Source organism: Castor canadensis, chromosome 4 (genome assembly GCF_047511655.1).
Source record: "Castor canadensis chromosome 4, mCasCan1.hap1v2, whole genome shotgun sequence".
NCBI lineage: Eukaryota > Metazoa > Chordata > Mammalia > Rodentia > Castoridae > Castor > Castor canadensis.
In genome coordinates, this window is record NC_133389.1 from 83,799,381 (window position 1) to 83,822,977 (window position 23,597).

Consider the following 23,597-nt stretch of genomic DNA (forward strand, 5'->3'; position numbering starts at 1 on the left):
GCCCCCGCCACAGCCACGGCTCCCGCCCCGGGCTCGCCGCAGCTCCGATGCGCGTGCGGTGCTAGGCCGAGGCTGAAGCCCCGGGTTCCCAGGCCCGCCTAGTTTACCGAGGTCATGGGGCGCATAGAGAGTCCGGAGCCCTAGGGCGCAAAGCCCTGCCTGGGTTGCATTATTTGAAAGTGTTGGTGTCATAAGTGGGGCGCAGAGAACAGAAGCCGCCAAACCCCCTCCAGCCCCAAGTCGGATCCGCCCTCGCTGGAGAGAAATCCCGAGCCGCACAGGCCTCATTGGCCCCTCAGGTCTCGGTTGGTGTTCAGTGGCCGCTCAAGAGAACAGGTGACCAGACTTCCAGTCCCTAGATTTTCCCGTCTCTAAACAGTAACACACACACACACACACACACACACACACACACACACACACCCAGAAACCTACATGAGCTGCAATTCACCTCCTTGGGGGAATAGGTGCCCCCCCCCCAAACAATGCTCCTAACTTCTAGATAGAATGACCAGAAATGTCCCCTCCATCCCGAAAGCAAAGTATCCCGGGTTCGGTGTGGAAACTCCAGGGGAGTTTCGGTTTTTAGGGAAGGGTATTGGGTTCTTAGGGAAGGGTGTGTAAGGTCTTCGTCCAGCTGCCATGAAGAGGCAACTGATGGGCTCTGAGCCGCCAACCGGAGGTGAGGACCTAAGTCTCAAGTTCAGTCATTTGCAGACCATGCCAGGGCCCCAGCCGCTTCATACTTGAGCCTCAAACCTTGCAGAACTGGCGCGTCTCTAGAGCTTTGCAACCTCAAATCTCAAAGCCGCGGTTATATGGGATTTCCCGGTAACAACAAACATTGCCAAATATTGCCTCCTTCCCCACCCCCGCTGCAGCGCTTGCCTTTTGTGCTAGTCCACCCTGTCTGGTAGGAAGTCTCTGGCCAAGGAGTACTACACCCTTCCCTTCCCCTGCGGGCTCAGACTATCCTAGATCACAGTCTCACTTCCAGTCTTGGGCTCTCTCTCTGACATTGACCGATACCCCGGGCGGGTCTTCTCATCTAAGCCTCTCTGGAGGGCATCCATCGCGTCCCCACGACAGGAATTCTTCCCATTACTGCAAAGTGAACGGGGTTTTCTTGTTTGTCTGATTTTAAAAGAAAGTTTTAAGATAATGGACATTTTGGATAATTGAGGCCAAGAAACATTCTAATTTCACACAAATGAAATCCTCAGACAATTGAGAAAACTGTTAGTAATATAATTGAAGCACCTATACATGAGATGTGTGTAAGAGATTAGGATACAAATAGTCTCTAAAGATCCAAGATCTACAATTAAGGGCTAGAAATAGAAGACAAGATACAAGTGTCTATACACACTGCTTAGGTTCAATGTTAGATTCAAAGTCAGAAATGGGAGGAGATCAATCCAATCCAACTCCCTCAGTTTACCAATAAGGAGAGCGATGCTCAGAGAACCCAAGTTCCCGCCCAGGGTCACATAGCACAAAGCGGGCAGATGGAGCGAGAAAATCTAGTCCCTGGCTAGTGCCCATCTTACAGTGTTTCAGGTATTTTCTGCTTTCGGAATTACAGACCAGGCAGCCTTCAAAGGACTTTTCTCTCCAGCTTAGCTCTCTTGAGATGAGGGGATCCCAAGAAGGATCCTTTTTTTTCCAAGAATCCCGTTGTCGGTGCTGGTGGAGTGGCTCAAGGGGTAGAGTGACTGCTTAGCAAGAGTGAGGCCCTGAGTTCAAACCCCAGTAACACACTATACACACACACACACACACACACACACAGAATTCCGTTGTCTCTCCCCCTTCAGTTATCAACTGTTAGGAAAAGAAGCCAGATGTCTACCGCCCTGCCCCTCTCCAGGACTTCAAATTCAAACCTTCCTGCAGTGCTTCGCCTACCCGGAGAGCGCCACATCGGTGCAGTTCCCAAAAATTTCCGACAGGTGGCGCTTTCACCATAGGCAAACCAACCCGTAATCTGCCAGCTCCACTATGACCCTGCTCTATCGTACCCGCCGGCCCTGGAGTGGATCCCTCTCCCAAAAGAAAGAAGAGAGGAAGGGGTGCAGCGGGGGAGCTCCAACTGGGCGCCGAAAGGTTTGAAATGAAAGACCCTAGAAACCCTGGCCCCGGGTGTTAGCTGTTCAGTTGGGCGCGGCTTCACGCTCCATCACTTAAGGGGCCAGTGAGCGTCTAGCTTGGACCGTAAGGCTTGGTCAGAGAAAATACCCGGACCCATTGGGGTCACCCCTAGGAGGCGTTATCTTCCCTCAACAAACACGCACCCACTCTTCCCCGCACTCTCCTGATGCTTTACTCTGCCGCCAACCCCAGACCCCACCATTCCGCCCAGTTTTTTTCTTTTATAGATGGGGGAGGGAGAGATAAGGGAAAGAGGGCTCTTTTTCAATTGCGGCGATAATTGTCCGCGAGATGGGTTCTTAATCTGCTCATCCATTATTGACTTCTCGTCTAATATTTGGCTTTGCCGCTTTGATCGCTAGAAGATCACATTCTTGACTTCTTTGCATAACAATTTTGGGGCGGGTGTCGTCGGCGCGGGATGGAAGGGACGTGCCTGGAATGGCTTTAGGGCGTGTTTTCCAGCCCACCCCTCTTCCTGTAGGAACTGAAGCCAGCCTTCTTCTCACAGACCCCCCCACCCCACCCCTAATTGTACCATTCACGCCGGGAAAGTTGTAGCGAAGGCGAAGAGGAAGCCGCTAACCTTCAGAGGGTGGGAGAGAGGCAGAAATCTTAAAAGCTCCAAGTGGCACGGGAAGGGGAGGGGTTGTGTCTCCCCTTCGCGCCTTCCCCCCACCTCTGCATTCGCGTTCTCCGGAGACTGCCTCGCTCCTCCTCCCACACACCCTGGGAAGAGCCTGCACCTTTCGTGGGAGTAAATGGAATGGAGTTGGCATTCTAAGGGAGACCACCGCCCCTGCGGGCTCATCTGGGACTTAGGCCCAAGGACAAAACTGGGCCCATGGCTCCCAAGTAGCGTTTGGCGAGCCCTGTGGCCAATGGTGGACTCTGTGGGACCCTGACCTAGTCCCTTCCCCTCTCCCAGTCTCAGTTGGCTAATCTATGGAGAGGGCCTTTGGTTCCTTTGATCTTGACCTTGGCACGTGTTGCCCACCCTCCCGGAGACCAGGCCAGAATTGCTGAGGTGGGTCTTGGTGGAAAACCCAAAAAAGTGAGTGCTTAAATCCGGATTCAAACTGTCTCCTTGCAAGGTTCAAAAACCTGCATACAGGGGACTGGAAAGGAGAGAGGGTTAGACCTCTAGCCGTTGGTTTGGGTCAGAAGTGTAGGATTCTTGTAACTTCACATGCTTTCAAAACCAAAGGTAGCCGCTCTCCTCTTCTCAGTTCGCACACAATCATATACCCTGAAACGCACACACAGAGAGTGTCCATGTGGACACGCGGGCGAGAAGACCAGGCAGAAACACACGTGGACACGCGGCGCAACCACAAGAGGATTAGACACAACCCCGCGCACAGTTCTTCATTGCACACGGGCTCACACTCTCAGACACGCGCACTCACCTGGAGCCTATTATGGACAGGGTCACATACAAACACGCACGCGCAGGGCCGCACACATGTCCCTCACCCAGCTCTCTGCTGGAGCAGGCAGACCGGGAAGGTGGACCTGGACCTGAAAGGCCTTGGCATTGCTGTGACCCTCTCCCCACCCCCGCCTCAGTCCAGCGTCAGATCTAGTCCAAGGAAGGAGGTGGGGCAGGGTGGGAGGAAAACAGACGGGTCTTCTTCCCTTTCTCTCTTCCACAACCAGGCTTCAGAGACTTCCCCTTCCCCTCCCGCCCCAAATTCTGGACTAAACTTCACTTTCACATCTCTTAGCAACTCCCCCCTCCCCGCAGCACCAATCTCGGCTGGAAACCGGAACTTTTTCCTGAACCCTCTCAGGGAAGAGGGTCCTAAGGATGCAGTCCCCAGGCGAAAGGAAGGAGCGTCCTGGACCGCACCTCAAGGTCGGGAAGGCACTGGCTTCGAGCCCCAGGGCCAAGAGGACTTCTGCCTCTTTTTTCACCGGTCAATGGGAGAAGAGCCCTGGACAACTCCTATCCCTATGGGAGTCAAAGTAAGGAGGAGGACAGAAACAACCCAGGGCAAGAAACAACCCAGGGCAAGAAACAACCCAGGGCAAGCAAGATGAGCCGCAGGGATGTTCTGTGCAAAAGACTTGGACGTTATTTTTTTTCTCGTTGATTTTTTTATTTTTTGTCTTCAACTTTGGAGTGGGGTCCGAACCTCCTAGGGAGCAAGAACGCGGGGGGGGGGGGCAGGAGAACCCGGAAGCCGCTCTGGCCCCTCCTCGATCCCTCCCTCACTTGCACCCACCCGTGCGCACACGCTGTAAGGCAGTAGGTGTAGACCCCGAATCGCGCCGAGCCGGATCGAGGCCGGAGCAGCCACTTGGACAGGTGGGAACTGGGGCGGGTGAGGGCCCCTGTTTGCCTTGGGGCGCCAGCCCCTGGTAATATTCTGGGGAGGGGAGGGAATGAGACAGAGGAAGAAAAACAAAATAAAGTAAGAAGAAAATTCGAACATAGGCACCGTATTAACTCTGGAATTTTTTTTTCCCCCGGGAAGAGTGAAAGGAATTGAACCCAAATTAGAGTTTAGTTTCTGGGGTTTGGGTGGGATTCAGCAGCAGAAGAAAAACGGGATGCCTGATTAAAGTGGAAAAAATACATGGAGAAATGTGTGTAGTCGCGCTCTTTAAAAGTACAGGGCCCTGGCCGGCTGTGTACTTCAGCCCTAGAACGGTTTGGGGCTACAGAGGGGCTAATGAAGGTCTGCCTCCCATAACCCGAGGCAAGGGGCCCTGCATCTCACCGGGCTGCATCCCGCTCAGCCCGAAAGCAGAGCGTAAACCCGTGAGCAGCGAGCAGCCGGGTGTTTGCGCCCTGTCATCCTCAGCGCCCGGAGCAAGCTGGGCGGGAGGTCCGCCCAGCTCAAGGAAGCCAACACCCGGTGAGGCCCTTCGCAATCAATTTAAGGAAGTCGTGGAAATCTTTACCCGGTCAGGCAAGAGGAGAAAGGTCTCAGTTTGCTTGAGATGAGAAACAGAGAGAGAAAGAGAGAGAGAGGGGTGGGGGAGAGGGAGAGAGGAGAGAGAGATTGTAGAACAAAAAGGTCCGTGCTATGAATTGCTGATTCTGATAGGGAGAAGAAAATTCTAGGGAAGAATGGATCGTGGGGACATAAATCAAAATACTGCAATCTCCAAAGGTGACAACCCCCAACAGTAGTGCTTTCTAGGAACCTAAATTCTTATGGGTGCATTTCCTATACACAGAAAACAAAACAAAACAGCAGCAACAACAAAAAACTCCTCCCCATGCCCACGACTCTGGGACGCCTACAAACAAAGCTGCCACCCCAATTTCGTGAGTCAACAGAACGATTTATTTTCTATGGTTTGCCTCCCACGCCCCCCACCCATCAGCTTTTTTCTTCGTTGGTCTTCTTCGACCCCCACTCCAAGTGAGGGCAGAAATGTTTAGGTTTCCTAACCAATACCTCCCAGCACCCACTTACCCCCCCATCCACGTTATTATAGCCTTCAAATGAAGTCCAAAACGCAGAGCGCTAATTGAATTAGTCTATTGGAAGGACTGTCAGGTACAATGACGAGGCTCGAGGCCCCACATTTCCCAAGATCTATAGACTTTGGGGACCTGCGATGTGTAGTCTGACCTTCCGGCTCATAATAATACCGCAGCACTTGTAGCAGAAATCTCCTTGCATTCACTTCCAACAAAACCGCTGGTCACCCAGTCCCCGTAGGAAGGCTGCACGCTATTGTGTTGCGACAACTCATTCATGTCCCGAACCACGAGGCCCCACCGTCATCTGATCTACACTCGAAATGCGATTACCACCGTGTGCGTGCAACACGCTCCTACTCCCGGCCCATGGAGCACACGTCTGACCAGGCTGTAAGATTTTCTTTTGCAATTCTCCTCATCCTCAAAAGAGATTTGGAAGCACACGGACGGACACTTGTCCCTGCCTAAACGAAATCTAAAATTCTTCAGAATGTCAGGGTGGTAGGAAAATTCTCTCGTAAGACCAGCATACGGAAAAACTCTTAGCAAACACATTTCTCTCCACTCACCAGTGAGGCTGACTTGGACTTACACACTAGTGAGCACACACAGGAGTTTCCTGACACACATACATTTATACACACACACACAAAGCTCTTATCGGCTTGTTTTCTCCCTGGGAGGCTCTCACACCAACAAATAAACAAATACAAGCCTCAGCTGCCACAGCTGGTGGTCGCTCTCCAAGATTACTAATTGGTATTTCAAGATTGAAAAAGAAAGGAAAAACTCCTCCAGCAGCACTCCCCTCTCAACAGTGGAACTGTTCCCCTCTGGCCAGGTGTCATTTGGTCAGTGGTGGCTCCTGATTAGCCTTAAAGAATGGAGGAAGTCTGGGGGTAGGAGGGTGAGAGAGTTGGGGGTCTCTACTATCCTGTTTACATCATTCCCCACCACTTAAGGATTTTATTCTTGGACCCACTTCTTCCTTCAACTATTTGACATTTGGAACAAAAAATCTTTTTCTTCCTTGTCATTTCCCACTTTTATCTGGGCCAGATATAGAAAGGTAACTTGAGGGCGATCAACCTACTGCGGAGATATGGTGCAGATCAGGGTCTTCTATTGGGCTTCACACTCAGGTAACTGCACAGCAGTGGAAACAGACGCTGGGCTCCCCCACCCCCAGCTTCGGAACCATTGGCCTAGGAGCGGATGGCATCTGAAGAAAGGACTGCATTCCATTTGGGGCAGGTTCCCTCAGCTGCTTCCAGCAGGCTCACCTCCCTTCTATCCTGGTCTGGGCATCTATGAAATTGGAAGAAATTCCTTAGCTGCCAAAGGCAGGAAGCAGTAGTCTGGAAAGGGCAGCCACACCAATGTCCACACACCCCCTATACACACCAAACCCCTTCATCCACGTACTTGAACATATGAAATTGGAAACTCACCCTGCCTGCTCATCCTGTTCTTAGCTCCTCACCCACAAGCCCAGCCCTGGGCTCAAAGTCCTCTGGACCCTCAGATATCCGTCTCAGCCAACATTCACTCACTCAGCCCTCAACCGGACACACCTCACTCCCAGGCTTGCTAGGACGCCAACACGCCTACATAGAGTACCCAATAGTATGTTCAAGTTTGGGAGGGACAGAGGGCGAAGAGCCTGGGTGGGGGTCGTGGGGCGCAGGCTGAGTGGGATACAGAGCATCCGGCCCTGGCTGGGCCTGGGGGAAGGTGGGGTGACAAGCCAGCGCGCGCGGAGCGCCGCCTAATCCAGCCCGAGCTCGTGGGCCGCGGGTGCATTTATCATCCCATTACTGTAACAAATCCGGGCTCCACTACATGAAAGGTAAAATGAATTACCAACGTTAAGCCGTCAATAAAGTCATTTCTGTAAATGGTGTCTCCAAAGGGCCGCGGCATTATTCAGCTGGCTTTATCAGTTGGCTGGAAATTACGTGGAGGAGCCGGGCTGCGCGGCGCGCAGGGCCGCTCACTTTGATTAAGCGTCTTGCCAGCGCGATGTGACAGAGCTTTTGACCAGGGTTTTATTCACAGGCCTGTGATGAACGCCAAGCTGATCAGGCGGAATGAAGAGTAATTAAAACCTATAAATTATCTTCCGCAGCCCTTCTCACGGCGTCTCCTGCAGGCGAGATAAGGCGTCGAGACCCTATTTACGGCACTGAAAGGGACCGCGGTGCACAAAAGCTACGCGGCTAAATAGGATATTGATAGTGTCCTAATTAGAATTTAATTAAGTACCCACGCTCGCTTGCGGGATAAAGATTTCAATTTTTCGAACTTAAATATAAATAAAATCCCACCCCCATTTCGGGAAGAAGTGGGGGCGCTTGGAGATTTCGGGGAGTCCTTAGGTGTAAGACCGAAAGGGACCCGGGAGACTTCAAGGTGGGTTTGGGAGCGGCTTAAGAAAGTTGGGGAGATCGCAGTCTCGTTCAGCACAGCGCTGGGGAGAGAGGTTCTCTCCACCAAGCTGGCGCGCAGGTCTAATCAGGAACTCGGCCCCGGAAATCAGGAAACCCTCGGCTGACCCAAGGGTGCAGTCAGCAGTAGGATTTTCCGTTCTCCACGAGCCCCCATGGAGAAACTTCAGCTATTGCCGTGGTTGGGTTTGTTGTGTTTTTAGCTGTATGTTTCCTCCTAACCTAACCCTCCGTGGCTTTATTTTTTGTTTTTGGAAAACTGCTGATAGGCAGCTTAATTCGCATTTCCCAAATAGATAATATCTCCAAAGAGATCCTCTACCCCAGTGTCCCAGTGGAGGATGATGGTCAGAGAAGGCAGGTCCGCTGGATCTTCAATAAGATATCCCGCGAAGGCCTCGTTTGCTAGAGTTTCTTGGTTACCGCAGGCTTCAGCAGACGGTCGGACCCTGGCCCTCCAAAACAGCTCCACAGGCAACCAGCGGCGCCACGCGCCTCACTCCCACCCTCTCGGCCACCACATCCTAGTTATGGGAAAGTTCTGAGGTGAGCCCAACAGACCGGAGCGTGGGAACAGCTGGAGATGCGAGAGTCCCCCAAAGCTGGAGAGGAATGCTCAGGGGTAGATCCTAAGTGGGAGTCTGGAACAATCCCTGGAAGTCCACTTACCCCAAAACTGGGGGTGTGGGGGAAACGACCACATCTTCAGCTGGCCACGCTAACATTTGGGGTGCAGTGTTTTTATTTATTTAATTTTACTTTGCAGGGATATCTAACTGGAAGGATTCTCTGAATTCGAAACTTAGGACTCAAGCAATTTGCGTTCTAACTCGTCAGGCCCAGGGACCCTCCTGGGACAACCCTACCATGCTGACAACCCCAACTCTCGCAGCCAGGGAAGTAAAAGGCCGTGGGCGCTGGAGCTCTTCCGCGCCCTCTGGGCCTAGCTCAATTGCACCAAGGCACCCAGGTGTTGTCGAAGGTCCATCCGGACTGGGAAAAGCACGGGTGCAGAAGCGCCAGAAAGGACAGAGTGAGCCTTACAAACCGGCAATGCTAATAGGCCTGCAGGGTTTGCTTTTGCTGTTTGAGAAAAATACACCGCACCTCTCGAAGTAGACAACTCTAGGTCTAGGTCTATTTCACATCACTGACCTCCTGATCTCACTCTCCCCCTATAAACACACAGACACGCACATCCAGGCAGTGACAACAAGCAACAAGCTTCGTAATAGCAGAAAGAGGAGAAAGAGAGCGAGAGCGAGCGAGCGAGCGAGCGAGAGAGAGAGAATTTCTCAGGAGTGGGGGGGATGCAGAAGAACACAGTCCCCTGCCGCTTGACCCTGTGCCGGCGCGCACGCACCCATAATCCTTCATTTTTCCAACAAGTTGTTTATGGAGTTGATTCTCTATTGGCCTACACCCCGAAATTCACCCCTCCTGGGTCTCTTCGTCCCCTCCTCAGTCCAGGTCTGAAGGAGGGGGGTGGGGCGCGAGCACGGGTGGGGGAGGGTGGTCCGGACGCACTGGGCCCCAGCCGCGGCACCCCCTCTCCACCCGCGGCCGCCACCCCCGGATTATTTATCCGCAAAGTCCCGCGCGCGCCCATTGGGCCGAGCCCCGAGTGTCAGCGCGAGTCGCGGCTCGCCATTGGCCCCGCACACGTGCGGCCCTGACTCACGTGCTTCCGGTTTGAAGGCAAAAAGTGTGCCTGGGTGATTTTTTTTTTAAGCGAGAGTTTGTGCAAAGATCCGAGCTGTCAGAGATTTGAGGGGGAAAAAAAAAAAAAAAAAGGAGCCGGGCGCTGGCGGAGGCGCGCTCTCCCTGCAAAAAAAGCAAAGGCGATTAAAGGCGCTGCCAGCCTCGCGCTCTGGGCACAGCTGAGCGTGACACTCGGGGAAGTCAAACCCCTCACTACTGCCTAGGAAGATGGCTAGACTTTAAAGACTATTTTTTTTCCCTTTAAGAAAAAAAATTCTTGGAGCTTTTTTCTTTTTTTCTTCCTTTTCTTTCCTTTTTTCTCTCTTTTTTTTTTGACCGTGGCTTACTCCCCATTTAAAAAAAAAATCATTGAATCTGGTTGCAGAAAGAAAAAGAAATAGCCAAGTGTCTCCATATCTGGATGTCTACAAATTAGAGAGGGAGAGACAGCGAGATCTATCTGCTCGATAAGAGCAAGCGATCCAGGCCAGACGCCTGGGCTTTTTTCCGGCACCCGCCCCGTGCCTTCGCTGAGGCTTCGCCTGCCTCCTTCCTCCGCACACCCCCACGGGCCGCTGGCAAAGTGGGGTGGGGAGCGAGGCGGGGGGGGCGGGGGCCGGCGCGGCGGCCGGGGCGGCGGGGCGGCCGAGCATGGAAGAACAGCAGCCGGAACCTAAAAGTCAGCGCGACTCGGGCCTCGGCGCGGCGGCGGCGGCCCCGGGCGGCCTCAGCCTGAGCCTCAGTCCCGGCGCCAGCGGCAGCAGCGGCAGTGATGGAGACAGCGTGCCCGTGTCCCCGCAGCCCGCGCCCCCCTCGCCGCCCGCGGCGCCCTGCCTGCCGCCCCTGGCCCACCACCCGCACCTCCCCCCGCACCCCCCGCCCCCGCCGCCGCCGCCGCCGCCGCCGCCACCACAGCATCTCGCGGCGCCTGCTCACCAGCCGCAGCCCGCGGCCCAGCTGCACCGCACCACCAACTTTTTCATCGACAACATCCTGAGGCCGGATTTCGGCTGCAAAAAGGAGCAGCCGCCGCCGCAGCTCTTGGTGGCGGCCGCGGCCGCCGGAGGAGGCGCAGGAGGAGGAGGCCGGGTGGAGCGTGACAGAGGCCAGACTGGCGCAGGTAGAGACCCTGTCCACCCGCTGGGCACGCGGGCCCCGGGTGCTGCCTCCCTCCTATGCGCCCCGGATGCGAACTGTGGCCCACCCGACGGTTCCCAGCCTGCCACGGCCGCAGGCGCGGGCGCGTCTAAAGCCGGGAACCCCGCGGCGGCGGCGGCGGCGGCGGCGGCGGCAGCAGCGGCCGTGGCGGCGGCGGCGGCGGCAGCAGCAGCAGTCAAGCCCTCGGACAGCGGCGGCGGCAGTGGAGGTAGTGCGGGAAGTCCCGGCGCTCAGGGCGCCAAGTACCCGGAGCACGGCAACCCGGCCATCCTCCTTATGGGCTCAGCCAACGGTGGGCCGGTGGTCAAAACTGACTCGCAGCAGCCACTCGTCTGGCCCGCCTGGGTCTACTGTACGCGCTACTCGGATCGCCCGTCCTCCGGTGAGTACCCCAGCCGGGGCTGCGCTGTGCTGTCCGGCCGAGCAGACGCCCCCCAGAACTCCAAGCCGCCGTGCTGGGGAGAGCACGCCTGCTTCCTCCTCCTCACCCCCGGTTTCAGCCACAACTGAACGTGCACCCACTTCTGCGATCCTGGCTCCTGCGGCCACCACCCGGGAAGCTACAGTTTTTGGCACAGGAGGCTCCAGTCTCCAGTGTCGATCCTTTGATTTTTGAATTCCGAGCCCCTGAGGCCTTCTTTGGGTTTTACCTTTATTGTTACTAGGAAAGACATACAATTAGTTATTGATTTCTTTTCTCCTCCCGGGAAAGGGATGTTTAGAAGGTAGGCCTAGTGACCTCGGTCTGAAATTCACAAGCCTGGTCCTGCGGAGGCCGGCTTTGACAAGGGAAGGATTTGACCAGAGAAATAATCGGTGTTCTTACAAACACAAACATTATCTAGATATTTTCTGCATAGAGACAGATAAGGGGACACACGGGAAGAGAGAAAAAATAGCCACCCTTTTCTCCCAGCCTGGTAGCAAGAGAGTCGAACCCGGGTGGGTAGAATGCGAAGAAAGGAAGTTGCCAGAAAGGTGCCCGGAGCCCTTGGTTCTCTGGAAGTGGCAGACTGTGGGAGAGGAAAGACAGTAGGGCGAAGGGCAGGAAGGACAGCCTTCGCAGCTTCTCCTCAGCGAGGCTCCTATGTCTCCTGTGCCCTCGGTCCTGCGCCTTCTTTCACTCCTACAGCCCACACATCTGCCAATTAGTAGATTTCTGCCAGCCGCAGGCCGGTTTTTCTTGGCTTTCCCTGCTACCCTTGTTCCGTGTGCACCTCGCACTTGGTGAACCCAAGGCCAAGACCTGCCCCAGGGACAGTCTCTGGGCCCCAGAAAAGAGGCTGGGGCCTGTCCGAAGCACTGACTGGGAGAGCCTGGGAAGGCAGCTGGGACCTCGAGGGGAGCGGCAGGGTCTTTGGTTCATGATCAGGGCTCCGGGCGCCTGGGTCCGCCAGGGGGCCGGGTACAGCGTAGCCGCGCGGCCCTACTCTGGCTGGTCTCTCGCCGCCTGGCTGCTGCTGGCCGGGCGCGGATCGATGCGTGCTATCAGCCCCCGCCATCTCGAGCCCCGTTATTGACACGTCGGGCTCCCTGAACCTCCGAAAAGCTGCTTTGATTGACTCGCTTGATGGATAGAGTGATTGAGCTGTCAGGTTGTGCGGCTCGGGCTGGCCGGGAGGCTACGATTTTATTACAAGTGTCCGTGCCTCTTCGCATACACATACATGCCCCAGACGCACAACGAGCAGTGAGGCCTTTCTGGAGCTGTGCACCTTTCCTGGGACACCTCTGCCCGCTCAGCTAATGACTCATCTAAACCCCAGTCCTGAGTCCGTGCGCTGGAGTGGGCCTTGTCTTTGTTCCTGGCGACTTTGCTTCTTATAGGCCTGGAGAGGAAGGGCACCAGATCTTTTTCCTACATGCGCAGTTCTGGGGGGTGAGCTGAAACCAGTTCTAAGTGACTCCAGTCTGCTAGGCCTGGACTCTTTGTCATAGAACAGCTGGTGACCCCAGGCCCTGGCCTGGCCCAGGATCCTGTTGCCCACCATATCCCTCTGTTGCTAATTTGGATGTTGGCAAAGACCCTTCCTTCTAGACAGTTTTAGAGAGTGAAGGGCCTGAGAGGGACTTGACTCCTGACATTTCCATAACCAAGACAAGACCCAGCAAGTCAATGCCAGAAACCTAGGCGCGGAAGCCAAGATGCAGGTTCAGGCTTTCCAGACATTGACCAACAATTGGATCCTCTTCTGGCTTGACCCTTGCTCTCCTTTCTCTCTTCAGAGCTGAACCTCATAGCAGCCCAACTAGTGTTGCAGGGAGACTTCACCTTCCTGGGGATCTTTCCGGTGGCCTCTTCCCATACCCATTACGGGGTCACAGTGGAGATTGTCCCTGTTACCATCCCTCTGTCCTTATGGATTGGGGAGTAGGATGTAGACTCCTTGCAAAGCCAATCTGGCTTGTTGTTATTCTGGACTATTCCATTCTGAAAATTCAGAAAGCCTGTTCAAAGGAGAGGTAGTGGGCCCTGCCTGGACAGTTAGGCTGAGGGTACTCTTTTTTTTAATTACACCATTTAAGAATCAAAGCAGCTCATGGGATAGGGCCTGCAGCTGGGTGAGGGCCTCTTCTTTCCCCCTCAAAGTGTCTTCCTTTGGCCCTAGAAAGGGCCTAATTCAGGCCAAAGAGGAAGAAGAGGAGACCTCAGATTTTTTGGAGCCTCCTCCTTGTCCCTGCTTCTTCAGGTTAATGCCTACAAGCACATGGGCTCTTACTGTAGGTTCCTGGGTGCAGGTTGCTTCTTGGGAAGGAAGGGAGAACCCAGTCGTTTCCCCAGGGCCTGTCTTCACTTCTTGTCCTTTTTATCCCAGGGTTGTGAGAACAGCAGGGCTCAGGGCTAGGAACCCCTAGTCTAGGCTAGGCTGAATGGCATTCCAAATCTCTCTCCATTTTGTATTCCCGCCTTATTGACCGGGAAGTATTGTGATTTAAGTCTATTCTCAGCTCTCCAGATCTGAATTGGCATGTGGAGTGCACATACAACCTTGACCAGTTTTCCTACAACACTTCTTTGCCCACTTCCTATAAGGGAACTGGAGATCCCAGTGTCCCACCCAGGGCTCTCTGATCCCGGGATTGGCTGAAAGGAGGGAGCCAGGCCCAGTAGGGCCTCCGCGATCGCCCCGGAAGCTCGGGGCCCAAGTCGGCTCGGCACTGCCATTCTCACGCTTCCTTTGCCCTCTTCCCCCCTCCCCTCTGCCCTCCGTCCCCACCCCCACCCGGCCTTCGCCGCTGCAGGTCCGCGCACCAGGAAGCTGAAGAAGAAGAAGAACGAGAAGGAGGACAAGCGACCTAGGACGGCGTTCACTGCCGAGCAGCTGCAGAGACTCAAGGCGGAGTTCCAGGCGAACCGCTACATCACGGAGCAGCGGCGGCAGACCCTGGCCCAAGAGCTCAGTCTCAACGAGTCCCAGATCAAGATCTGGTTCCAGAACAAGCGCGCCAAGATCAAGAAAGCCACGGGCATTAAGAATGGCCTGGCGCTGCACCTCATGGCCCAGGGACTGTACAACCACTCCACCACCACGGTCCAGGACAAAGACGAGAGCGAGTAGCTGAGGCCGGCCGGGGCCGAGCGGTCCGGCCAAGGCGCCCGCGCCCCCTCCTGGCACCGCCGCCGCTGCCTCGCCGGCCCCGCGACCGGGGAGAAATAATCAGCGCAAAGGAGGGGGAGGTGGGGACAACAGGGAAGAGAGAGAAAAAGAGAGCGAGAGCGAGAGCGAGAGCGAGCGAGCGAGAGAGAGATCCTCGGAGTGGACAGTTACATTGGAAGGAGACATTTTTGAAAAAGGAGAAAGACTCGGACAGGTGCTATCGACAAATATATGATCTATTCTCTGTTCACAGTATAAGGGACGAAACTGCGAACTCCTTAAAGCTCTATCTAGCCAAACTGCTTACGACCTTGTATATATTTAATTTCAGGTAAGGAAAACAAATACGTGTAGCGATCTCTATTTGCTGGACATTTTTATTAATCTCTTTTATTATTATTGTTATAATTATTATAATTATAATTATTTTATCCCCTCTTTCTCCCGTCTCGCTGCCCCCGTCCCACTTTCGTTTTCGTTGCCTTTTTTTCTTTTGAATGTTTTTTGCTTCTCCCCTACTTCCCGACCCGCATCGCTGGCCCTCGTTTCTCTGGGACTTTTCTTTGTGTGCGTGAGAGTGTGCTTCCTCGCGTGTCTGCCCTTCGCCTCTCCCCAGCCTCCCAGGATCCTTCTGTTGGTCTGTCTGTCCTGCCCTCCCCACCCTTTCGTTTTCTGGAGACTCGTTGAGAAATACGACCCTACAGACTGCGAGACTGAACCGCCGCTACAAGCCAAAGATTTTATTATGTTCAGAAACCTGTAGTCTGAAATAAAGTGTACACTGTGCTCACGAGCCGCTGGCGACCTTCCTCTTTGCGGACTCGGGAAGGGCGTGGGCACACTGTGCGCACAAACCTGGGTGTCTCGGTCGGACTTTAGATCACTGCCCAAGGAATGCGGGGGGTGATGGAGCGGCGCAGAGGCAGAGGCAGCCCAGATTAGGGTTTGGCCTGGGTCTGGAGGATCTGGCGAGCACGCCAGGTCTCTGATTGCGTTCAAGGGAAACTAAAGGCCAGCAAGCCCACCCCTGACTTCAGAAACTGCTCCCTCCGCGCACACCCAGGCTTTGCTGGCTGCAGCTTCCCGTTCAACCTGCCCCTTGTGCCAGCATACACGCTTTTGTTTCCTTTTTCTTCTTTTCTTCCTTCCTTCCTTTTTTTTTTTTCTTCTTCTTGACGCAGGTTTTTCTCCTCCAAGGGCAGAAGGCCTTCCCAGGGCGGGTTGTGGTAGGGGGCTGTTTCCCGTGCTTAGCGGCCAGCTAGCCCGTGGGAGTTTTGGGGGGAGCCTCTGTCACTTGGACCTGACTGCTTTGTGTTTGAGGGAGTAATTCCCTTGGCAAGTAGTGGGTCTGGAGTGGCACAGAGCCTCACTGGGCTGGGGTCTCCTAGTCCCGTAAAGCTAAGAAAAAGGAGGTCCGGATGCTAGGAAAGCTCTTGCAGAGTGGCCACCGCTTGGATCTGCTCCGGGCCTAGAATCCTAAAATGGACACAGGCCTGCGTGTTCATGACCCAAAGCCTGAGGAGGGGTCCTTTCCAGAATCCCAACAAAGCATGGCTTACTTCCTCAGGGAGGGGATCGCACAGAGAAGTCCCTAGAACTGTCCGGACATTTGGACACTCCTGAGGGAAATGTCTGGATTCCTGCTGGTTGCCCTGGGGCCTGTCCTTCCAGGTCAGGGACTGGACATTCATGGGGCAGTGGGAAAGAAAGGAGGGCCTTCCTTAGGAAGTACCATCTCCCCTTTGTCTATTTTTTAAATTATGAATTCTGTTCCTTTTTTTTCTCTTGTGCACTATGTTTGCATGTACCTGGGTAGATGTATGCATGTGGCGAGGTAGATGAGTGTCCACACACGCTTGTGTGCTTATGTGATGATGTGCATGTTTTGGTGCGTCCAAGCTCTTCTCTGTTTTGTGTGTATTCCCCAATACACGATATGTTTGTATCGAGTAACGGGATGTTCTTTGATCACATGCACAATTGGACGATTTGAGCTCATGGCTTGTGTACATCCATTCATTTGTGTTTGCATGTTGGAATGTTTGCCTAGTATGTTTTAGGGGTTTGTGCATGTGAGACAACCCTGATCTCTGTGCCCTTCCATTGGGTTTCTTCCCTGTTGCTTTTTGCAGGATTGATTTTGAGAGATATAAGAATTCCGCCTTTGTATCATTAAAAAGTCCCCCTCATTTGGCCCAATGTCCTACTCCCTCCTGGTCATGGAAATGACAGTGCTCACTCCACACCCAGGAAGCTGAGGGCCACATCCAAATCCTTGCACAAGGGCTTGGGAACTTGGGGTTTGGGGGCCTGAAGTGGAGTTGGAGGGTACATTTGACATTGCTATAGGTCCCCAAGTTTATTGCAGTAACTCCCTTCCATCCACTATTGTTTTCTTGGGTAAGCCCTGCACGTAATACATGCTCCAACAATCTTTGTGTGCCGAGTTAGAAGCAGTGTGGCCAGTACAGGCTTCGCTTCCATTGCAGGCGTGGAGCTAGGAGTCTTCAAGCCCTGCAGGCCTTCATGTTAGGGGGTCTGAGAGCTAGGGTTCAGGTATGGGTTCTCTAATCCAGACTTCTCAGAACTTCCAGAAGGGTCCCTGTACATGAAGATGTGTTGCTGGGGACACTCAGCTCCATAGAGAACCTTACCAACTTGAGTATCTGGGAATTGGGATATTTTCCCTTGTCCCTTCCCCACTGTGGCTCCATGGGATACCTAAGGCCCTTAGCCCAGATTCAGAGGCTGGGACAGAGGCATCCTGAACAACAGCTCCACTCTTAAGGCTTCTCCACAGAGATCAAAGCCAAGAGCGCTTCCCCACAGCCCATTGAGAGAAGAGGGATAGTGTTGGTAAGAAGTATAGATGTGAGTGTTATTATTATTTATTATTATGTAATTTGATTTCTTGCCCATTATTTCCCTTTATCTTCTAATCACTATGGGTAAATAGAATTTCCTTCCTTGTTCACTGCAAGAAACCAAAGCTAGGAGAACTTAAACATTTTATCCATGCTTCCTGGGTGCATGTGTCTTTTTGTCGAACAGACCTCAATGATCTGGCAATGGCCCTGAAGTCACTGCCCAGAATGACCTGCTCATGCTCTCTTCCTCCTCTTTTTGACTTTTCCTTCTTCTTGATTGGGACAGAAAATAGAGGAGGAGGACTCTGATCAGACTTTTTTTTTCTTGCACTTTCTCTATAAAGAGAAAGAGAGGGAGGAAGGGAGGTATAGAGAGGGAGGGAGAGAGAGAGAGAAAGAGAGAGAGAGAGAGAGAGAGAGAGAGAGAAGATAGTAATGACCATACCTGGGCATTGATTTCTGTGATTTATGGGACTGGCTTAGTGAGCACCTGTGTATTAAAGTCTGGGGCTACATCGAGATAAATACTTGAACATCCCAACTTCCTCATTTTCTTCCTTTTTTTTTTTTTTGATCTCTTAAATGCTTGGATTGAACCATAGACTTAAATCTTCCTCAGCCTAGGAGGAAATACATGCTAGCCAAGTCTAAACAGTATTGATCCCTGACTCTTTCTGAGGGCAAAAGTCTCTGTTTTCTCCCTAGAAACTCATTTTCCTTTGGGAGATGGGTTTTGTGGGTGGGGATGGAGGAAAGAGAGAGCCATGTGGCAAGACAGGGCATTCTGATGATTGGGTCTGTGTGTGCTTATGTCTGGAGCATACTGTTGGGGGCATTTGTTCAGGGGTGGTATGAATATGAGTACACTTATTTAGGTTGGGAGGTGGAAGTGTGTCCTTTTGGGTGTATGGGCCCAGACAGGTAGTGATTGTTTGGTGTTTGTGGATGTGTGGGTGTGTGCATGTGTGCCCAGACCATAGCCCCCCTAGGTGGGGCTACTCCATACATAGAAAGAGTGGCTAGCCTGCCCCCTCCCTGGCCTCCACTGCCCTGTCACCTGTGCCAAGGCTTCCATAGATAAAGCCACCTGGGAGGCTACAATGCTTCACGACTTTCCCCTCCTCAAAGAAAAAGGCCAAGTTGGGGGCAAGATGAGCTTTAGCTAACTTCTAAAGATCTAGCAAGCCAAGGTCAGAGCCAGAGAGGGTCCTTCCAGGATGAAGGGGATGCTGGGCTTCTCTGGGGGCGGCCATCAGTTCTTCCAATGGCTAGCTTCCTTTTCTTTGGGGTGCTTGAGAAAACCCATTGCTCTGGCAGTATAGGCAACGCTGTATTCTGCCTCCACCACGTAAGAAGTGGGAAGAGTCTGAGAGGGGCAGGGAGGGCATACATCAAGCTGTCCTTACCCTACTTGCTCCGCGCCCCCATCTCTCTTTGATGCACAGCCTGGGCACACTGAAGCTGGTTATCACAGTGGGTTCAAACTGAAGACTCTGTTCACTCTGCCTGGGGGAGGAGGTGGCTGAGTATCGCCCCACTGTCCTTCTTCCACCTCAGCCTTTCTCTCCCACTCTGAACCAGCTGTGAGGATTGCCCTTACCTTTGCATGGTAACTTGTGGAAAGAGGGATGGTCAAGGTCTCTGGCCAGGCTTTTACTGCAGTTCCTGGAGTCATCCTCAGATTCTTGAATAAAAATGTTTCATTTTACAGGTGGTGAAAAAAACATCCTGAGCGGGAAAGTGCCTCACTCAAAAGCACACAGCAAGTGAGAGGCAAAAAGCCCTCAGACTTTCGGCACAACACACACGTGCAGGCTTCCACAGACAAATGCACACAGCCATGTGTAAGTGTGTGCACTATGGAACACAAATACATGTGTGTTCAAGCAAGCACAGGATAGTGCCAGGGTAGAAGGTTCTGGCACACATACATGGGCCAGGAATACATGTCCTGGGGTCCAGTGCATATGAGCATACCTCAAGTATTGGACTTCATTCCTATGCAGGGCCAGAGACAGATGTGCCTGTCTCCTCTTCTACTTGGAGGTCACCAAGGGGAACTGGGGCTGCAGGAGTAGGGTGTATCAGTTGTACTGGAGCCTAGAAGACAGGAGTCAGGGATGCTGGGGACAGGAAGGACAGCCCTGTGGTTCTCTCTGTACAGCTAGGTACAGGTGCTGGGTACAGGTGTGGCTGCAAGCCTCTCCCAGCAGCTGCATGTCCTGCCTGTCCATAGGTGGTGGTGGTGGGAGGGTGCAGGGGTTGTGGGGAGGGCAGGTAGAGCAGGCCCAGACCAAGGGAGGGCAAAAGTCCTAAACAGATTTCTCAGAGAACAGAGCCTGGCCAGTCATGGGTCATTGCAATTCACCTCCTGAATTTGTGTCTACATTCACTCTTTCTTGGCTGTGATGCCAGCCTGGAGGTGGAGCAGGTCCCTCCACTATGGAATTTCCTCTGCAGAAGTGGGAGTGAGCTGTGTGGAGGACATCTGGGAAGTCTTCTGGAAGAACTCTGGATGCAGGAGAGCCTGCAGAAAAGTAGGGTTTACTGTGGGAGCCAAGCACACATCTTTTATCCCACAGAGACAATTCTTATCAACAGCTCCAGGTCCAGCTTTGGACAGCGGGAGTGGGGTGAGGTGGGGGAGGGGTGCTGCTCTGGGTGAATGGGCCCCAGAGGAGGCACCAGCAGGAGGCTCGCTCTCTTTCAACTCAACTGGAGGGTGGGGTATAAACATGGCACAATTTAGGGACTAACAACCACTAGCAGCTTCCTCCCCATGCAAGTCTTTGGATGGTGCATTGGTGGGAAGTTCTGTCTGGGATGATCTCACTCCTGGGCTGCAGCAGCCCAGAAACAGGAATTTGCAGCGCAAGGGGAGGGAGCCCCTGTGTGTCAGAGGAGTCCAAGGACCACAGACCAAGAGGATTTCAGCTTCCACCATCCTACTGCCAGTGGGCTGGAGTCCTGACAGAGGGTTACTGATTCTTGCAGAGAGCCCCCCATTTATCCTCTAAGAAAGAGAATCCAGTGGAAACCCCAGCTGCTAGAGCTCTGCAGGGGCCTTAAGGGGAGGCTTCTTGGTTGTGGAAAAGCTTCCTTAACAGTCTCAGTTTCCTCAGAGCTGAAGACAATTGCAGATGCTGGAGAAAACCAAAAGTAGGTCCCAGTACTCACCTCTGCAGGTCTCTCCTGCCATTCTGCAACAGGATTCATCAGTCTGGCAGAGTGGAGGCAATTCAGGCACCACAGAAACTTAAAATTATTAATAATATAATCAGTATTTACTGAGAGCCAACCGTACACATTTACCACAATTTACTTCATTCAACTACACACATTTTGAGATAGATATATCATACCCATTTTACAGATAAGAAAAGTGAGGTTTAGAGTCGTTTTGATGAGGCAATGCCAAATCACATTGATGTTTTACACTGTAATTATGTATCATAAAATACAAGAATGATTGGCATTCGCTCTGAGTGCCTTGGAGTCTCTGCAGTGAATTCTAGACCTTGGCACTGACTTGCCTTAAGGGTGATTACTTTCTCTCCTTCAGTCTTAAATAGGAACAGTCCCCAGTGCCTCCCCACCCCCTTCCCTGTCCAGGTAGCAACTCAGGGCCAACTCATTGGTCAGGGACCCAACTCCACGCCTCCCACCCAGGTCTCAGATTAGCTTCCCAGGGGAGTCCGGTTTTTTTTCCCCAGGTAAAGATCACTTTCTTCCCCTACAATCAGGAGTCTCCGCCCTCACACCTTCCTCCTGCACCGAGCCTGGGTAAGACTGGGTCTGCGGAAACAGCCCTCCCAGCCTGGCATCTTGGACTTTGGCCTACCTCCAGCCAAGCAGGAACTGCCTGCTCTCAGCGCTATCCACCAAGGGCGCTTTGCACAGACACTTCCGATCAGTGCAGTCCAGGTCCCAGCCCCTATTGCCCTTGGTCCCCTGTCTCCAATGGGGACCTGAAGACGATGGCGCTTTGGGGCTCGGCTGAGACCTCTGAGCTCACCTCGCGCATCCATGGAAACCCTAGATACCTTCTTCCAGCGCGGGGCGCGGGCCCTGCCCTGGCTGTTGCTGGGGACGCACGGGGAAAGGCCGCCAGTGCCACTTCCCCGCTCGGGGCCCCGGGAGAATGACGGGCTCGCACTCGGTCTGCATGCTCCAGCCCCCACCCTTCTCTGTTCTTGTACAGTTTCGATTTGCGTCTAGGCTGGGGTGGCTTTTTTCTTTTCTGTCTTGTTCTATGGGCTCGCGGTGTCTGTTCCTTCGCGTCCTCCACTGCAAGTCTTTCTTTTTTATGCTGCGGAGGCCACCCTCCTCCGGCTAGCCTTCTCCCGCCGCTAGGCCTCGGCCTCCACTGCGTGATGTCCCCTCCCCCCCAGGCATCCTTTCGGCCCCAGCCCCTCTTCTCCTTTTGTCACCCGGCCTAGCTCCCAAAGGCTGCTCGCTCGGGAGGTCCCGAAGCCCTGAAGATTTTGCTCCCTTCCCCCGCTGACACTTGGAAACTAGCGCTGACCTTGGGTACTGACACTCTGACCTGCTATGGGCCCCATGCATCCCACCCCCAAATGATTCACTGGGGGGGTTCCAAATGGGGGGCACTAGGGCACAGTGGCGAGGAGGGGCGCCTTTCACCTGATTGCCTTGCAATCGCCTCTGCACAAAGTGGACCGTGGAGCGGCCAGGCCTGGGGTCAAACCAAGAAGGGGGAGGGGTGGACCTCAAGTCTGCGGAGACGCGACTTTGTGTTGCTTCAACTTGTCCTGAACACTTAGAGGAGCGCGCGCTCTCACACCACCACAGGCAGCCCAAATCCTCGCTGGCTCGCCCACTGGCTCCGCGCCCTGCCCGGCCTTGACCGACCCTGAGGCCTCCGAGGACTTGGGAGATGCCTTCTCGGGGCTTAGCTGGGGAAGACCCCAGTTCACGAAGGGCTGTCAACTGAACTTTCCCGGACTAGGTGAGCAGCTTCCGAAATCTTCACTGCGGGATCTTTTTTGGGCAAGAGAAGGTTGCTGAGAAGCCCCGTCCCCTGCCTCGACCTCCCCCCGCAATAAAGCGACCACCTTCAGGACGCTGTCTTGCTTTCCATCTCCTCCTGTCCGTCTTTTCCTGACTTGCCTGACTTGCTTCCCTGGAGATACCTGGACAATTCTCTCTGTGGGCTCCACAGGCTCCCATATGCAAGGCTGAGGTTTCCGGCTCAGGTTGACGGTTTAACTAGAATTTCTTTAAAACTTGCAGGACCAATTTACCCTAGCTCTGTGTCTACCCTGAGAGGGCCAAGGCTGGCTGGACAGCTGTGGCCTGGCTGGGACGTGTTTCCAGTCGGAAGCAGGTGGAGGTCCAAAAGCTCTAAGGGGAATAAGACCCAGGGAGAATGGCTGAACCTAATTCCACGTGTGTCAGTCCTCCAGTTTCTTATGTATTCTCCATGTTCTCGAAGGATAGACCCCACTGGTGGTGCAAAGCATTAGTCTGGTGTTTGTTGCCTTGGAGACTGGCACGGGAGTGAAGGACCCCGGGTGTCTTGTAAATGTTGGGGGAGGGAAGAATAGAAGGATGTCGCCTTCCCTGGGCCAAGTTCAGCCAAAGTACCCCTTTTGGGATGAACTGTTCTTAGGCCCGCCAACAGGGCAGAACCAAGGGGTGGGGGAAGGGAGATATTGACGCCAGTGGCGACCTTTGGCCTCACAGAGAACCAGCCACCCGGATAAAGTAGTCAGATACCTTCTGGGACTGGGGAGGCACTCCAATAAGAGCCGAAGTTCCCACGTGCGATGTTTGCCTCCAGATTCGGAAGACGAGGCTGCCTAAAATCACAGCGTGGGCAAGGCCTGGGCCTCTGCTGAGGCTGCCTACTTTCCTTTTTCCAGGATCTTGGGTCTCTGACCTTTCCTGACACCCCCAGTTCCTCCCAAGAGAGTTGATCCTATCACTGCCTCCCGCCCCAGCTGCAGGAGAGTTGGCCGGCATTTGCATCTGGTCCACCAATGCCAGCAATCTGGTCCACTACCCGCCTAGCAAGACGCTGCCCTGCTGCCCTCTCTCCCGCTTCCAGCCTCATGTGGTGGGGTAGGGACCTTTCTCCCCTAAAGACCCTCTAGCGCCAGTGTTGATGATTATTACTTTAAATTAAAGTCCTCCTTTCCTTTCCGTCTAAGCCGCAACTTAGTTTCAGAGAATGAAGCGTGAAAGCTCTTTTATGGAGATTACCGATGCT

At 53.7% G+C, this 23,597-nt stretch overlaps 1 protein-coding gene across 2 annotated transcripts; it reads left to right on the forward strand.

Annotated features, from left to right (window-relative positions):
• The first annotated feature begins 10,392 nt into the window (after positions 1-10,392).
• En1 (engrailed homeobox 1) lies at positions 10,393-15,875 on the forward strand. 2 transcript variants are annotated; one of them, XR_012446912.1, is made up of 3 exons: positions 10,393-11,281; positions 14,143-14,829; positions 15,115-15,875. XR_012446912.1 is itself a non-coding variant. In XM_020184089.2 (2 exons), the coding sequence occupies exons 1-2, from the start codon at positions 10,393-10,395 to the stop codon at positions 14,457-14,459; spliced, it is 1,206 nt and encodes a 401-aa protein (XP_020039678.1). In that variant the 3' UTR covers positions 14,460-15,873. The 2 variants fall into 2 exon arrangements, 1 of the variants encoding a protein (XP_020039678.1); XM_020184089.2 differs by having other exon boundaries at positions 14,143-15,873.
• Positions 15,876-23,597: the final 7,722 nt, after the last annotated feature.